At 42.2% G+C, this 16403-nt stretch overlaps 1 protein-coding gene across 2 annotated transcripts in view; it reads left to right on the top strand.

Moving 5' to 3' along the window:
* Positions 1 to 16403, top strand: part of LOC126188051 (ecotropic viral integration site 5 ortholog) — a 155183-nt gene that overhangs the window by 81643 nt on the left and 57137 nt on the right. For both annotated transcript variants that reach the window (XM_049929489.1, XM_049929498.1), the window contains exon 2: positions 6742 to 7017. In XM_049929489.1, coding sequence (XP_049785446.1) covers positions 6836 to 7017 — 182 coding nt within the window. In that variant the 5' untranslated portion in view covers positions 6742 to 6835. The remainder of the gene's footprint in view (positions 1 to 6741; positions 7018 to 16403) is intronic.

Here is a 16403-nt window from a genome sequence, read left to right as displayed (position 1 = left end):
GGGAGGGAGGGAGTAGGTAAGTTGATAATTTAGATTCCCTGATAGAGTGAGCAGAGGCTCCGAGTTACACGGCATCAAACGGCGCGGCAGCAGCGCAGAAGGTGCGCCTACGCAGCCTCGCCGTTAACTCAATTGCCGAATCCTCGCCAACTAGCAGCCGCCACTAGGGCTTAGCAGTACGCTACTCCTCAAGCTCAGCCTGGCAGCCCTCTCAAGGCTCGGGAACAGCGTCGGGTGAAAACGACGTCATCGCCAGCGCTTAGAGCTCTGTAATATGAGGAAACAACCAGCTGCTTTTTGGCGAGTACTTTAACACAACTCTCGCTCAGTAGGAGGGTCTGGGAGTTACCACTGAGATGCGCAGAACAGGATTTTTCAGTCAACATACATGCCTTCCAGGTCACGTGAATACTTAGCTGTGAAAAGCAACTGTTCCTACTTCATACTTCGATTCGCAAACATAACACCAGTTATTAAACATTGCTATTACTAATAAATGCATTTTAATAGCAAGGCAAACAATCGTGATACTGAAAATGCGTTACGCAAGTTACTTTAGTATTCCAGTATGACGACGACGGCGACGACCACATACGCGGTACGTTATGCTGACTCCGTAGAGACTCCTATGACATTTCCTAAGCAACGAATATTTGCAGTAGTGTAACAAATTTACTCTAAGCCCCCCCCCCCCCAAAAAAAAAAATTGTTCAAATGGCTCTGAGCACTATGGGACTTAACATCTGAGGTCATCAGTCCCCTGGAACTTAGAACTAGTTAAACCTAACTAACCTAAGGACATCACACACGTCCATGCCCGAGGCAGGATTCTAACCTCTCCTCTTTGCTTTTTAAACAACCTTCTTGAATGCACTAAAAAACTAATGTTCATCGCGAACACTGTATTTATTAATTTTGTAATGCTTTACGTGTTTCGTCTTTCATTCAAAAATCTATAACACGTTCTTATATAAAAAGAAATTGAATTTGTCAAACATGGATACAAAGGATCTGGTCTACATTATTTGACGAATTTGAGTGCATTACAAAATGCCCGGAACATCTCACAAGCCACTTACGCATTTTGCTGAACCTTCTTGAACATGTCTTTATCGGTTTAGACACAAAGAACCCTATTGGGGAAGAAAGAAGCGTATTAAACATGCATGTATTTAGGCACTGCGTGGAAAAATCGTGTTCCAAACTTTATTCATCCCGAAAATCTTACTGAAAGGCGAAGTAAAAGGTATCTACGCTGATCAAGCACGTAGTGGAACTGATTCACAGAATTTACTATTACTGTGGTTAATGATATCAGCAGGATAGGCACCATTCATACCATTAAAATCCAAATGGAAAAATACAGAGATCTCAAACACTTCCGCCTTGTGTTTGTTGATCTCAAAAAGCCAAGACAATGTCAAGAAAGCTCAAGTGGCAGGATCTCAAATGAGTGTCTCCCAGAGTATTACATGTATGTTGTCCAGGTCACGTATGGAAACGTAAAGACACAAGTTGTATGCCGTACAGGCATCAGCGAAGAATTAGAAGTGAAAGGCGGGGGGAGGGGTTCATCAAAGTCCATAGGCTATGCGAAAATGCCAGTTAAAGTTAAAGAAAATAAATGTAAACTGGCGAGAAGCCCAGCTCTAATGTCCGCTTCTGAATGTTGGGCCATTTGCATATCAGATGAACAGAAGCTTCAAATTAGAGACAAGGATGCTACGCTGTTCTGCCAGACTGATCCTAAAAGACAGAGTAGAAACAACCACATCTGAGGCTCATTTAAAGCAGAAAACGTGTCGGAAAGCATCCAAGACAATCGCCTACGCTGGTAGGCGCATGTAATGCGCGGTGAATCTAACAAGGGGAGGCCGCCAATTGTGAAATTCAGATTCGATTCATACTGCGCATAATAAAAGCTCATGGCCAGAGATGTAATGTGGCAAAGCACCAAGATGCACTTCTCAACCGTTGTCGATAAAATCGACAGTTAAAAGAAACCGTTGCGGTGAAATACTCTCTACGATTAATAATTTTACGCAGCGTTGTGGCGCAGCGGTAAGCGCTCGGGTTCGTAATCCGAAAGTCACCGGATCGAATCTCGCGCCCTGCAACCTTTTTTTATAGTATTTGTTTTTTGTCATTCAAATGTGTACACACACACACACACACACACACACACACACACACACACACATATATATATATATATATATATATAATTCCCGGCAATCAGTTGCAACAATTATGCATATAATAAGTTGTTGAAAGTCGTTTGTCGTGGAAAAACTGGCGACTTCGAACATGATTCATCATTATGTTTTCCGCAAACAAAGTTGTATTTCACAAAAGTTATTGTCTTCATAATGTTAACCATGTATAGTTAACGGAAGACATAGAAACGATATTCCGAAACGAATACGTATAGCGTAAGTCAAACGTTCGAATTAGAATAGAGACCCCACGAACACAAATTTGCTGTGGTAGGTATGAAATATAAACTCCGTTACTCGCTCGTTACACTCGAAAGACAGATGTTGAATGGGCCGAAACGAGCCGCCGCATAACAGCGTAGTTGCCTGCTAACTTCGAAAGCAGGTAGATACGGTCCCTAGCGCAACTTATAACATCGTCGAAAATCAGTGCGGACGTGAGAGCTTTGGTACAGCCTGTTAAACAAACGGAAAAATGGAGGCGGTACAATTGGAGAGCGATCCGCCTTCACCAACATGCATAAGCAATTCATTAATAGTTTATATATATATATATATATATATATATTTGAATTGCAAAAAACTAATAATAAAAAAAATTGTATGGCGCGAGATTCGATCCGGCGACCTTCGGATTACAAACCCGAGCGCTTTACCGCTGCGCCACAACGCTGCGTAAGATTTTTAATCTTAGAGAGTATTGCAGCGCAACGGTTTCTTTTAACTGTCGATTTTCTCGACAACGGTTGAGAAGTGCATCTTGGTGCTTTGCCACATTACACCTCTGGCCATGAGCTTTTATTATGCGCAGTATGAATCGAATCTGAATTTCACAATTGGCGGCCTCCCCTTGTAAGCATATTACATTCTTGACATAAAAAAACGAAAAGAGGCTCCGGAAGACAGCGAATGTATGGATTAGGACTCTTAAAGCCCGAGCTGAGAGAGACTGTACTCCTCCCTGAAGTAACGCATTATTTCCAGTGTGATGTAAGAGCAGACACAATAAGAGCATCGACGCATACACAAAATCCTTTGTGGACCCACACAGAAAAGACCAAATATCCATTGGCGAAGTGGCACACTGAGATGCATTTCGCCCAACGCAGCGCAGACAATTCTTGCGTTCAAAAAATTCCCTCGCTGGAAAACGCCACTGCGGTTGAGCTGTCTTCTTGGAAAATGAAACATTCATTGCCCTTCTATAGTTACAGAATGGTCCATCTGAAGGTACAGATGTTCGGAAACAATATCCACCTTGAAGGAACTTTTTCCGCGCAATAGCGTACAAATACAACAAAGGGACCTTCTGTCTTGTTCCACTGCAGCACTGGAGCGTTGCTTTCGCTGGAAACCCAACTCAAAGAAAAATTTTCATTCACTTCCTACCTTTCATTGTCCACTATTGAAATACTGTTACTTCGCCAGTGTCTTGAAGCGTGCAGACACACCCCAGCGTTTCCCGCTACATGAGCTTCTCTTCTTTTTTAAAAAACAGTAAAAACTTGAACGCTCAGCGCAGTAAAAGCACCCGGTTTGTTGCAACAGTTCGCATTCGTTTTACAGTTACAGTAGCGGGCCTGCCGTGTGAAGTAACTCTGCGTTACTCCAATCTTACACGCTCTACTGAAGCTAAATAATATCAGATGTAACTTGGAAGATACCCTTGTTTTACCTGTTGATGACAAGTCGCTGAAGATCAGAAGCTACAGTTTCGTATTAGTCTGTCATGGAGTTCATCATTTGACAGTCACAGTTTCCGGTTTGCAAGAGCTAAAAGTGTTCAGGTGGCCTAGAAGCCGCGTTAAAGACTTGAAGAGCAGGTCTCCATAACGTGGGATATCAGAGATAAACAGAAGAGTGAATACTTGTCTAATCTCATGGATGAGTTGAGCCTACCGATCCCGAACATGGCCTTTTATAATGTTGCTGCTGTCGTCGTCGTCGTCGTCGTCGTCGTTATAGTTTTTGTTGTTGTCGTTGTCGCGGATGACATCGCACGTGCGCTACAGATCGAACAGAACAGTGACACTATTTAGTTCGATTCTATATTGTGTTTTGGGATGCAGCTCACGGTAACAAACTAATTTGTAGTGTGTCCTGACGTCTACGTAAGGTTAAAAGTTTACAGCATGGCTGCGAGTTGGCGTGCGAGTTGGCGAAGCCAACACATACCACGAGAATAACTATAGTTCTTGTTATGACGCTCTTTTACGCGTGCTGGAATCGATGAGGGGTTTTGTCCGCCATTTTGATGGTGCCATGTGATCACAACAGAAGGATAGTATCAGCAGGATGTATATTTCCTTCGAAGTTGTCTTCACTGTTGCTTAGCGAAGGGAAGCACCAGCTGCTTGCGGACATTCTACATACGTTCATAGCAAGCGATAAATACCACTATCTAAAAACAATAAGAGGTGCTGAGAACCACAAGCGCCCAGAGAACAGAAAAAAAGTTTTGAGAGAAACGAATGTTTCGGGAAATGAAATTTATAGTCGAACCACCAGTGTCATTGGTCTGAATTGTTTGTTAGCCAACTGTCAACATCCTATAATTCCTATGAAAAAATAATCTGCCCAATTTGTTACAGAATATTAAATTTTAACATTTTATTTAGTCTTAATCTTAATTCATAAAATATCTGCATATAGGCTGACTGTTGTAAAGTTCTCTCTCTCTCTCTCTCTCTCTCTCTCTCTCTCTCTCTCTCTCTCTCTCTTCTCTCGCTCGACCCATACCAACACTTCATGGTCCTCGTTATCAGCATTTCCATTAAGCACATTCTGTGGCTGGAGGTTCAGATAAAACTGCCTATATACCTCTGATTATCAAGTATTAGTGATAGGTATACTGATGACCCAAACTATTATGACCACTGCCCCCGCATCGTTCAATGCTGCTTGGTGGCGTTGCGGGCACTTGACGGAGCAGACACGGACGGGGGATCATCCTAGGAATGGGGAAATCCATTGAGATAAGCAATTTGACAAAGAGCAGATTACCCGTGTTTGCGCGGATCCTGTGGCAGTAATCGAAGACATGCTGACAGCTGCGAACCACCTGCATCCATCCATTCATGCTTCAAGTCTTCGCCGACAGCGATGTTATCCATCAGCAGTATAATTGTCCGTGTCTTGGAGCCAGAACATGGTACAGTGGTTTGAGGAGCATTATAGTGACGTTACACTGATGTTTCGGCGGCCATATTCGCCTGATGCAAATCGTATGGAACCCATCTTGGTCGCTATCGGGCCCCATCACAGCGTACGCAAATCAGCGGCTCGTTATTTACGCGAATTACATGACGTGTGAGTATACATTCCATGCCACATACCGCCACAAACCTACCAACAAACTGTGGGACCCCTCATACGTAGAATCAGTCGTGATTGTCCGCCTTCGGAACGAAATACAAGCCGTATAGCAGGTAGTCATAATGTTTTGGCTCATCAGTGTACGTGAAGACCGCACTAAATTATGTTGTCAACCCTAGTAACAATCGGGCAGTGTAGAGCAACATTATTATGCTTTGTGCTTTGGACCGATAGGGAATAGACAAAACTCGTCCACCATAAGATCAATAGACATCAGAAGCGAGCTTGCCTACATGACAAAATTCCAAAATCTATGACGGTGTACTTTAGGCTCTTGTGGTTCCCAGCACCTCAAGTGCGCTGCTCAGTGTTCAAAAAAATCATAGATTGTTTTTATCTTAGAGTAATTCTTAGCAACTTGAGAGGGTCTGTTGCCGAATGTATAGGTCATTGCATTCATTTGCACGCCGGGGACCACCTCATCAACTCCATCCTTGTGCCTGTATCCAGGATATCAGGGACCAGTTACACGACAAATGAAATGATAAAATGATCGTATGGCATTGTTGGCCGGGAGGCCCCTTCGGGGGAGTTCGGCCGCCGTATTGCAAGTCCTTTTTAGTTGACGCCACTTCGGCGACTTGCGAGTCAATGATGATGGTGATGGACACACAACACTCAGTACCCTGCCGGGAATCGAACCCGGACCCCCTACGTAGTAGGCGGTAACGTTACCGCTACACTAAGGAGGCGGACAGTTACAGGACAATTGTGAAATAACTTGCCTCAGGAGAGGATACAACGGTTCTGTGACACCGTTCTCAGTCGAATCCGTACATGCATACAGGCCAGAGGGGTGCAACGCCGTATTGATAAGTAGGCTCATACTGCCAAGTTCTTTGTAAATTTGACTAGATTTCCTAATCCCTGATATATCACAAACCCTCTCAAACCGGTGAAAATAAGTTTCCCCTTTCCTCCTGGTCGCTTGAAATTTTGCCATTTATTGTAATGGTTCAGTCAGAATAATGTACTTTATACACTCATCTCACATTACTGTTCCCTTATCGTTACAGAATTTCTTTATATGTAATAGTGTTTTATGTTTTATAGTGAAGTCTGACAAGTGAAATGTTTCTCAAATGCGCGAGGACAGTAAAATAAAATAGAAACGGCGAGTGACAGGAGTGGTGTTTGGCTGTGTGCGCAGGTTAGATTCGCGCCCTGATGGCCGTTCCGAGGCGGTGCCGGCGGCCGCGCAGCCCAGTGCTGGCAGCTCCGCAGCCGCGGACGCTGCCGCTGCCATGAGCACCATGGTGGCGCACCTCGTCGACACCAGCAACAACAACAACAGTAGCAGCCTCTGCGGCAGCGGCGGCGACCACGCCGGCAACAACAACGGCGGCGAGCCCGGCTTTCAACTCGACACCGCGGACCCCTCACCCGGCGACCTGGCGCTCCTCGCCAAACTGGAGGAGGCCAACAGGTGCGCTCATTCCCGCAGTCCCAACACTGCTCTCCACGCAAGCCTTTGAATAACTACAACAATCTACTTTTTTTCGCTTACGCCATAGTCCTGCAGCGATCGCAGGGTCGGTGTGGTTACAACGGATTTGGCAATGTTAGTTGTAGGGATGGCCGGATGCCCTTCCTGCCGCCCCCCACCCCACCCCCAGGACGGAATCAGTGTACCCCAACTGTCTGCGTCTAGTGTAAAGCGTGAAATAGTGCCGACGCGTTTCAAATGTCTGCGACGCGGGTAACTGAGGCGGAACGTGGGGACGGTATTCACCTAGCGGGATGTGGAAAACCGCCTAAAAACTACATCCAGATTGGCCGGCACACCGGCCCTCGTCGTTAATCCGCCGGGCGGATTCGATCTGGGGCCGGCGCGCCTACCCGAGTCCAGGAAGCAGCATTTTAGCGCCCTCGGCTACCCTGACGGGTGAATAACTACAACAATCTACATCCATTTCAAACTGCCTCCTGTTCTCGAGCCTAGGTATCTCCCTACAATTCTTATCCTCCATAGTTTACTCCATTACCAAATCGCTGATTCCTTTATGCCTCAGGGCGTGATTCTTTCAGTCAAGTTTTGCCATAAATTTCTTTCTTACACAATTCAGTTCAGTACCTCCTCATTAGTTTAAGACATAGCCATCTGATCTTCAGCATTTCAAAAGCTTCTGTTCTCTTCGTGTCTGAAATACTTACCGGTCCACGTTTCACTTCCATGCAGGTTACGCCTACGCCAAAGACAGCTCCCTTCAGAAAAACTTCCACGCACTTAAATAGACATTAAATGTGTGATATCACAAACCGATACAATTCCACAGGCGTCATCAATTTGGCAATGGAATTAAAAGTTTCTGTCAGACGCCGATATCGGTCGTGTGAGATCTGGCGAGCCCAGCCACCCATCCAGTGGCTCTGGACCACAAGCGACCTCTGCCGCCGCCCATAGGACTGTCAACGGCAGCCACACAGACCCATTCGCGCTTGGAGCCGCTTCGCTACGCAGGCGCCACCAAATGGCGACATCATCGTTCATGGTTTAGTTCAGAGCTCATCCTTGTTGCTATTGTATTAGCTAGACTCTCTCCCTCCTTCTCTCTCTCTCTCTCTCTCTCTCTCTCTCTCTCTCTCTCTCTCTCTCTCCATTATTTGTATTGGGTCTTCATACACTTATATTTCTCCAAGTTAGGTAAGGCTCTTGATTACTGTATTTGCTTGCTCGCTAGTCATTCCCCTTCCTGTCCAGTTTTCCTTACGAAGACAGTTGTTGCACCATTCTGTAGCCTACCTCTCCTTACCATTGTGTACGAAGTCATGCACAACTAGGTGTTAACAAATCTCTCTTTTACAGAAATGATTTTCTTATTACAGCCAATCCGTAATTTAAATCCTTTCTATTTCCGCCACCGTCATTTAAATTGCTGCAAAAATCTAATATTTTTAAAGTCCTATTTCGTAGTCTATTTCCCACAGTGTCGCCTGAATTGGTCTGACTACGTTCCATTACTTTTGTTCTACTGGTGTAGTTGTCCCTTTTCTAATTTATTTTCAGAACGTTGTCCATTCCACTGAATTGATCTTCCACGACCATTATCGACTCTGAAACAATTACAATGTCATCAGCAAACCGCCGGCCGCTGTGGCCGTGGCCATGTTGCTGTGGCCCATAGCAACATATAAAACAAAAACGCTATGAACTTATGCTCCAAGCTAATACACTCAAGGTAAACTTGCATTCTCTGTGCCAATCATCGATCCTATGCAGCTTACTCAGCATTTCGCCAGCCGCTGTGGCCGAGCGGTTCTAGGCGCTTCAGTGCGGAACCGCGCTGCTGCTACGGTCGCAGATTCGAATCCTGCCTCGGGCATAGTTGTGTGATGTCCTTAGGTTAGTTAGGTTTAAGTAGTTCTAAGTCTAGGGGACTGATGACCTCAGATGTCAAGTCCCATAGTGCTTAGAGCCATTTGAACCACCAGCAAATCTCCACCTTTTTTTTAATTCTCACTGAACTTTAATTCTCTTGGTTTCCATGGCCTTTCTGCTGTGATAACAGTGTTTCCCGTCACATCGCCGAAGTTAAGCGCTGTCAGACTTGGCTAGCACTTGGATAAGTGACTGCCGAGGCTGCCGAATGTTGTTGGCAAGCATGGTGTATTCAGTCCTTGTGAGGCCAATTGAGGTAGTGGCTCCGGTCACGAAAGCTGACAACTGCCGGGAAAACGGTATGCTGACGACATCCCCTTCCATATCCGCATCCAATGACTCCTATCGGCCATGGATTGTATTCTTTAGCCAGACTCTCTCTCTCTCCCTCTCTCCCTCCCTCCATTATTTGTATCGAGTCTTCATCCACTTGCATTTCTCCGAGGAAGGCCCAACGGTCGACACCGTTGGGCCTTCCGAAGGCTGAGTTCATTTTGGAGTTATCTTTACTGCTTTCTCAATGTGTATATTGAATAGCATTGGAGATGAGCTACAACCTTTGCCCACTCCCTTTTCAACTACTAATTCCTTTTACTGTTGTTGTAATCTTATAACTACAATCTCTGGATTCTGTACAAGTTTCAATTAACCTTTCGCGCCCTGTATTATATCCTTGTTACCTTCGTAGTTTCCGAGAATGTGGTTCAGTAATACTGTCAAAAGTTTTCTCTAAAACTACCCATGCTGTAGGCGTGGTTTTTGCCTCTCTTCAACCTATCTTCTAAGATAAATTACAGGATCAGTATGGTCTTACGTGCTCTTAAATTCCTCCGGAATCCTAACTGAATTTCCTTGAGGATGGCCTCGACCAGCTATTCCCATTATTCTGTAAATAACTTCCGTCATTTTTTAACAAGTTTGGTAGATAGTTAGCCACTACCTTCTTCGTTTGTTCGTATCAGTAGCTTTCATTTCGTTATTCCCTACCAATAACACAATTATTAATAAAATTTTCCAGTATTCAGCACCTGTAGTTTTTTCACTCATTGTGATTAAACCAAAAATATTTCAAATGGTGATAATGTAATGTTGCTTGTTCGTATATTTGTTTCAAAACAAACTTGAACAAACAGTATCGCAGGTCGCCGACAGTGATTCATTGTTGGGATACTGGGGAAATGCAGTCAGTCGACAAAGAATACTGCCTGCGCACTAAACACTCGTGCTACCCATCCTAGAATGTTGTTCAAGTGTGTGGAACTTACACTAAATAGGACTAACAGGGGATATTAAACGTATGCAGAGAAGGGCAGCACGAATGGACGCAGGTCTGTTCGACACGTGGGAGAGGGTCACGAAGATGCTGAGAGAATTGAGCTGGCAGACACTTGAAGATGAACGCAAACTATTCCGTGAAAACCTACTTAAAGCTTTAAAAACCAACTTTAAGTGATGAACATAGCAGTATACTACAATCTTCCTATGTATCGCTCCCATGCGGATCGCGAAGACAAGATTAGAATAATTATAGCACGCACATTCATAGGCGAATGGAACGGGAGTAAACCCTAATAATTGGGACAGTAGGACTTCCTCTCTGCCATGTACATACATCAGTGGTTTGCAGAGTATACAGGGTGGTCCAATGATAGTGAACGGGCCAAATATCTCACGAAATAAGTAACATATTAAAAAAACTACAAAGAACGAAACTCGTCTAGCTTCAAGGAGGAAACCAGATGGCGCTATGGTTGGCCCGCTAGTGGCGCCGTCATAGGTCAAATGGATATCAACTGCGTTTTTTTTTTTTTAATAGGAACTCCATTTTTCATTTCATATTCACGTAGTACGTAAAGAAGTATGAATGTTTTAGTTGAACCACTTTTTTCGCTTTGTGATATTCCTTGTCAGTCTTCTGATGGATCTAAAGTTTTTAGATTGTCAAATCATGTGTATCACAAGCCGAGACTACGATAAATATAGTCTGGATTCCTTGTGGTAGCGACATTCTCCTTGAGCGGGAGTCAAGTAATGATGCGAACTTACAGGGGGACATATATAAGAATAAGATATAAGGAAGTGGAAAGTGGCATATGGATGCTTGGATCGGTTCGGGGAGCGGGCACAGATAGCCCAAATCATTAAGACGACCGCTTTCGATAAGCGGGAAATCCGGGTTCGAGTCCCAGTCCAGAGCAAATTTTCACATGTCACAGTTTGCTCATACATGTATACACTTTGGAACTGATGTCATGAAATTCCATTCAGCGAATAATACTGAATAATATTTCATACAGCTACTGATTGTCAAATCAGTAAAACTTCTATGTTATGGCAACGAAGATTAAAATTACTGAAGTTATTTCATAGAGTTGCCTGTCAGACATCGTACAGAAGCTTCGGAAAGCCTTCGCCTTGTTACAGTCCAGTGCATGTGTTCTTTAATAATGTATGAGCATAAAGAAGTAAACACAGAACGGCAATGCAAGCTGGCACCTGCGGAGTCTCTGAATAGTGCTCCGTGTTCCAGCACACAAATCTCTATATAGTAAGCAGCTTGTAGACGTGAAATCCGAAAAAGTGAAACTAAACCTTTTCCGACTCGAGTAACATCTCGCAAACTCTTTTGTCTAAGACTGTAACGCATTGCTCAATGACAACCAAGATAACTGTCAAATCTTAGGATTGCGGTTGTTCCCATATGATGTCACATTTTTATTTTGGCTTTGGGTTACAAGCACTAAACAGCCAACAACGGTTATAAAGTGCCAATGAAAGATAATTGCAAAAAAAAAAAAAAAAAAAAAAAAAAACAGAATAACACAAAATAACGGAGTTAACAAATAATAAACACATTAATAAATTAAAATAAAAGCGCAATTAGACAATCACCAGACAGCCGACGGCAGTGATGACTAATAAACTGCCATCCAAATTATTCATTATACTTATCTTAATGAAATGACGGTAATTGCTATGTGGATCGGAATTAGCTGTGTAAACAGGAACTACTTCCACGCAGTTAATGGAATCCAGTTCTCGCTTTTCTATAAAAATAATTTTTATTCGAATGCTGTATTGTTAGAACTATGACGGGGAAGCACGCATTACGATAGACGAATGTAGCGCAGTATTGACAGTTTTAAAATATGTTGTTGTTTGTGTAAATGTAAGAATTCTTGTCACCTGTTACACACACTTCTACCAATTAACAACTGGCAAGTGCAGCTTTTAGGAAAAATGAAGCATCGGTACGAGACTCCTTCCAAACCTCCACCAACTTTGAAAATTATGACACATCCATTTCAATGAAACACATTGCCATTATTTAAAAACATCGTATAAATAAAACTATTGCATACTTCAGCTAGATCACTGGATTCGACGTTAATTTTATTAATATCTGTTGAGTAAAAAAAAAAGTGTTAACTGCAATTCCTAACGTTTCGTCCAATACTACGTTGGACGAAACGTTAGGAATAGAAGTACTCCATGGACCACGGCCATTTAACCCGGAAGAATTATCAACAGTACCATCAAGCCTTCATTGTATGTTAACTGCAAGTTGACCAATCAGCTTCCTACTTCTGAAATAGTAGAAGCCGGAATGCTTGGGTCAACAGTAATTTATTTTTGGCTGCCGCCAACTTTACCTGTGATAGTATTAACAGAGGTAGCCATTGTCTGCTGTGTTGGATGCACTCAGTTTCTCGCTGTTTCCTGTTCTTATGTTAAGTGTATGTGATTGTTGCAATTATTGTTTTATTTAAACGTGCAAAAACATAAAACGATTCCAGTTTCCATTCCGAACATTTACGGGGTTTGTGCCTCCATGTGTGACATACCACTTTTGCGGAAGTATGGAGCACTGATTAATGTGTCTGTACTGCGGGCGCGAGGCGTGGCGTATCTCCTCATGCCCCCCCCCCCCCCCCCCGACACACACACACACACACACACACACACACACACACACACTCACTTTCTCCGTTGCTCGCCATCTTTTATCGCACTCAACGAACTGCTAACAGACTACACGGTGTTCCTGGACTTAGGTACAACTGACAGCGCATCTCGCCATGTAGAGACAACACAGCTGCTTAGACAGTGATGATGTTGCCTACCATTTTCCTCGTTTCAGTTAGAGCCGTTATACTTCCTAGAATGAAGTGCATTTGAAACTTCATTTTGTGTGCTGCTAGTTACAATACTCTCGGATTTCTGGATTAAGATTCTTTCAGAAATTCCGCAGCTGCCCCGCGAAATATATAATTTGAAACCAAAGAAGCTACCTGTATTTTATACTGTAAATTTAGCTCCGCGTGCACACTGTCTCTGGAAACCCATTAAACACTAAATCATACAAATATCAATGCTAATAATGGTTTAAAATCATTTGCGGTAATAAAAGTGCATATGCTTATACGGTGTCGGTTGCTGTGGCTTTGCGTAGGCATACCTATCTTAGTAGTAACAGCGTGATGAACGATGGGGCCTGAACACGATGAATCGTGAGTCCTTTGCCGGTAGAAAATCAGAATGTTTGTTCGTAATTTCCTATGGTTCGTAAATTTAGCTATTTTGTTCTAGTAGGTTAAAATTTAATCACATCTTTCGGAATTTTCAATTTGAATTAAGACATACAAGTGGGTTATTGGAACGACAAGCGTACCGTACATCTTGGGCTGCATTGCACATCGCTCTATCACGGCGATTATATTTTCGTGTTAAAGTTTATTGGCTTCGCCAACTCACAATCAAATTGCCACATTCCAACCAAACCTAGCTCCTGGCATCGCTACAGGTTAGTCTGTCATCATATGTAGTTTCTTCCTATCACCAAATGAATACGAAAATCAGTAACCAACCTTAAAATTCATAACAACGCGATCGGTAAAAGCTTTACTGGCGCTCGCCACAGCGAAAACAATTTTATCAATTTGTATCTTCTCTGCCAAAATACATATTAGGATCAGCGATTCCAATTGGCTACCGCATATCATTATTGGATTGGCTACAACCAACGTCAACAAATTGCCAACTTCAGCACATGACGCAAGAGCTACCGAATTAACAGCCTTCGGACATAAACTATTCAGCATCTTCTCAGTGTGCAATCGGTTTACAATGTTTGTCGAAGAGTATTTCATGCTCCATTTCATACTAATGTCAATAATGCTTTGTATAAACTGTTTCCATGTAATGCATATTGTGGATCTCATTATGGATCTATGGAACAAAACGTACATCTAAACCAAAAGTAGCCACATATTTTGGTGTTTATGATCATGATCACAGACAATAATTTATTCACATTTGGTTTATATGATAGCTTTTGCCTCACTGGAAACTGAAAATGCCTTTGAAACACTCTTTCTATCCATGCAGTTCTTGAGCTGTCAAGGAGGGTGCTCCTATGGGTAAGGTGGTGGACTAGAGCAATCGTTTGACCCCGATACATAATTTATGGAAGTCATTTCCAGTGAATCCCAACCTGACACATTGGAAAGCAAGCCCACGCAACACGGACAGGCAGTCTGTTTCAGGGGTCCTGCAATGTACCGTGTTAATGTGACCACCTAACCAGTCCGTGTGCACTCTTCTTGATAGCCATGTATTTCACTCTTTTATGACAAATATTCCCATACTGCTAACATTTGCACCCATCTGTCATCATAAAAGGTTTCAAAACTGAAGACTGATTACCGCCTTGTTTTACATGTGGAGAAGAAAAACATTGTCATGTCTCAGTGCTATTGTATTTGCAGAAAAACACTTGCCCTTTGTATAGATAGTTAAAGATTAAAAGCAAATGCCACAGTTATATATGAAAGAACAATCTTTTCGCCATAAATGCTACATCATTGTATCATTGGAATCATAATGAAACCCTGAAAGGCAGAAAAGACAGTTAAAGTTTCATTTCATGCTTGTAATCAGCAGTTAATCATTGCATTTGGCATTACTTACCAGATATTTAATTAGTGTATTTAGGTGGCATTATTTTCCTTGAACAAGAGTGCCTGTGTACTTTGCTACTGATATTTTTTCCTCGACTGGTTGATTGAAAATTTTGTCTGACCGTGGAATTTTTGAAAATGCTTTTCTAACACTTTCTGCCTTTCAAGGGAAATTCCTCTCACTTCCTCCATCAGCTCTTACATATTGTTATACTTGAACATTCTTTTAGGTATTACAGGAGATTACTTGGTTTATTTTGCTGTAAGTTTTGTCTTTATGATAAGACTATTTTAGTGTTCTTTTCTAATAGTGTTGACTTTTTTCCTCATTTATTCTTGTCACTGACAATTGTTATTTCGTTTGACTTGAGAATTCAAAGTTTCTCTTGTTGTTTATGCTGTATGGCTAATCTTCATTTATTGTATATATTGCACATAGCCTCTTTTCCCAGAAGTTTCACCTGAAGTAACCATGTGCCGTGAAAGCCGGCATCATATAAGTTGTATATGTTGAACTTCATACTGGTAAATGTTTGAGGTTTCCTACATATTTAGATTTTTAGCTGCAATAAAAAAGTCACAGCACACACAATTTGCTACTATGAAAGCTAAGTAGCCTCAAGTATTTGGTTTTTAGTTTGATATTTCCTATAATCATGTTAGAATAAGTGACAGCAGATTCATACATCATCATAGGCTTTCAGTGTTGGAAACGGTGTGATGACGTGGTCTTCTCTCACCATACTGCTCATTTACAATAAATCACATTTTTAAATATAAAAAAGTTCCACTGAAATAGGTCTCTCAAGTCAGTTCTAGTTGAACTGCATCTATGTCCTTCCAGAGGCAATAAAACTTACATTTCAGTAAGTAGGCTACTTCTTTGTGCTTCAACCATGAATGTAGTGTACACGGGGAAAATGGTAAGTAAGTTGTCATGTCGCTATTCTTAACTACCACTCTCAAATAATTTTAGAGTAATATTTCTAATAGGAGATGTCTCATGCAGCAATTTATGTAATACATATGGGACCTAATACAGACTGAAGATGTGTGACTTAGCAATACATCCATTCTGTGATGTTAAATGTCAGTTCTTACAGTCTGTGCAGATTGCTTGTGGCTGTCCCTCACTCACAACAAAAAGAAAAGAAAAAAATGGATTTTATACCTTGCTATTATTCAACTGTTACTGAAAGGAGAGATTGTTCAGTTACTTGAAGTTTTTTCACATGCAAAATAGGAATTATGTCTTGCATTGATTATCTAACTTAGTTTACAGTGTTGAGGTGTTCTCTTCAGAGTGTCGTAATTTTATCAGCAGTATAACATTGATATGATATCAATATCAGATACTGCTGCAAGCTCATAGCCAGATAAAGATTTGTGCCATTCGTACTATGGCTTTGAAGAAAGATTGTAACCATGTTCATAAATACCAATTTCTCTAGTCCATTCAGTTTTAAAATAACA

Source organism: Schistocerca cancellata, chromosome 1, assembly GCF_023864275.1.
Source record: "Schistocerca cancellata isolate TAMUIC-IGC-003103 chromosome 1, iqSchCanc2.1, whole genome shotgun sequence".
Classification (NCBI taxonomy): domain Eukaryota; kingdom Metazoa; phylum Arthropoda; class Insecta; order Orthoptera; family Acrididae; genus Schistocerca; species Schistocerca cancellata.
This window is presented reverse-complemented; position numbering and strand designations above follow the sequence as displayed.